Genomic DNA, 1,055 nt, shown 5'->3' with positions numbered 1-1,055 from the left:
ATTATTTATTTACCATTAATTGTTTTGCTTTTTTCAATTGTTGAGATCTTTAATGTGTTGAGAGATCCGTTGATGTGGTTTGGACTTCAGGGCCACCGTAGATTTTGAGTTCTTGGCTCATGTCGGCTGAGTTTGTAAAACATTGAAGGCTAAATAAGTAAAAACTGAAATGTTACGATGTTTTTTTCAGTCCTATTTTGTTGTTGATTTCATGTTGTAGGTAAACAAACAGCTTCAAACACAGAACTTAGTTCTGGTTCTGGTCTGGATTCTGATAGAAATTCTTCCAGAACATTGATCTCTTTCTGCTGCGTTTAGGATCCGTCCCGTTTCATCGTCCGCTGGACTTCTCTTTGACTCAACCCCATCAGAACCAGCCCACACTACCATCCCACCGCCACCATGCTCAGGAAAGAGCAGTACATTTTGGTTTGTTTGGGTTTAACTTCTCCAACTGCAGCGAGGAAGCAACCACGCCAATGAAACGCTCCTCTACTCACATGCCGTCCGTCTTCTGCGCGTCCCACTCTCGCCTCCACTGTCCCGTGGCGTTACGATGGCGTGCTAGCCTCTCCTCGTCAATCTGTTCGCGCTCCTTCTTCCAGCGCAGGTACTCCGCTCGCTCCCGGCCCGTCATGGACATGGTCATGTCCATGGAACCTTTCGGACCCGGCCTCCGGCTCTGCGGAGACAGACAGAACCAATTATTTAACCAGAAAGCATTTGAGAGACGCAGAGACGCAGCACTTACAGTCCACTCTCTCTCCATCTCTCCTCCCGTCTTCACGTTGTCAAAGTCCAGCCCCCCCCAGTTTCGCACGTGTCTCCGGCTGCCTTCTTTACGGTCGGAGTCCGGCACGGGACCGGAGCGTCTCGGGTCGTCCAGGAAGTTGCGAATCGGCTTGTCTCCATCCGACTGGAAAATAAATAAATAAATAAAATTGTTCCTGTCACCGCCAACGCGGGAAATGATAAAACTGGAGGCGGTTGCTAGGAGACGGAGACGGTTACCCGCTGGCCGCGCTCGTACTCCGCTATCCGCTCCATTTCCTCGT

General features: G+C 49.8%; 1 protein-coding gene across 1 annotated transcript; it reads right to left on the bottom strand.

The window, feature by feature from the left end:
- Positions 1-500: 500 nt before the first annotated feature.
- On the bottom strand, positions 501-1,047 carry LOC112140691 (coiled-coil domain-containing protein 9; the record flags this gene model as incomplete). The annotated part of the gene is given in 3 exon segments (XM_024263704.1): positions 501-682; positions 752-916; positions 1,012-1,047. Coding segments are annotated over 3 exon segments (383 nt in total), but the record flags the coding sequence as incomplete, so codon positions are not given.
- Between the last annotated feature and the right edge of the window lie 8 nt (positions 1,048-1,055).

This window comes from Oryzias melastigma, unplaced genomic scaffold (assembly GCF_002922805.2).
Source record: "Oryzias melastigma strain HK-1 unplaced genomic scaffold, ASM292280v2 sc08381, whole genome shotgun sequence".
NCBI lineage: Eukaryota > Metazoa > Chordata > Actinopteri > Beloniformes > Adrianichthyidae > Oryzias > Oryzias melastigma.
This window is presented reverse-complemented; position numbering and strand designations above follow the sequence as displayed.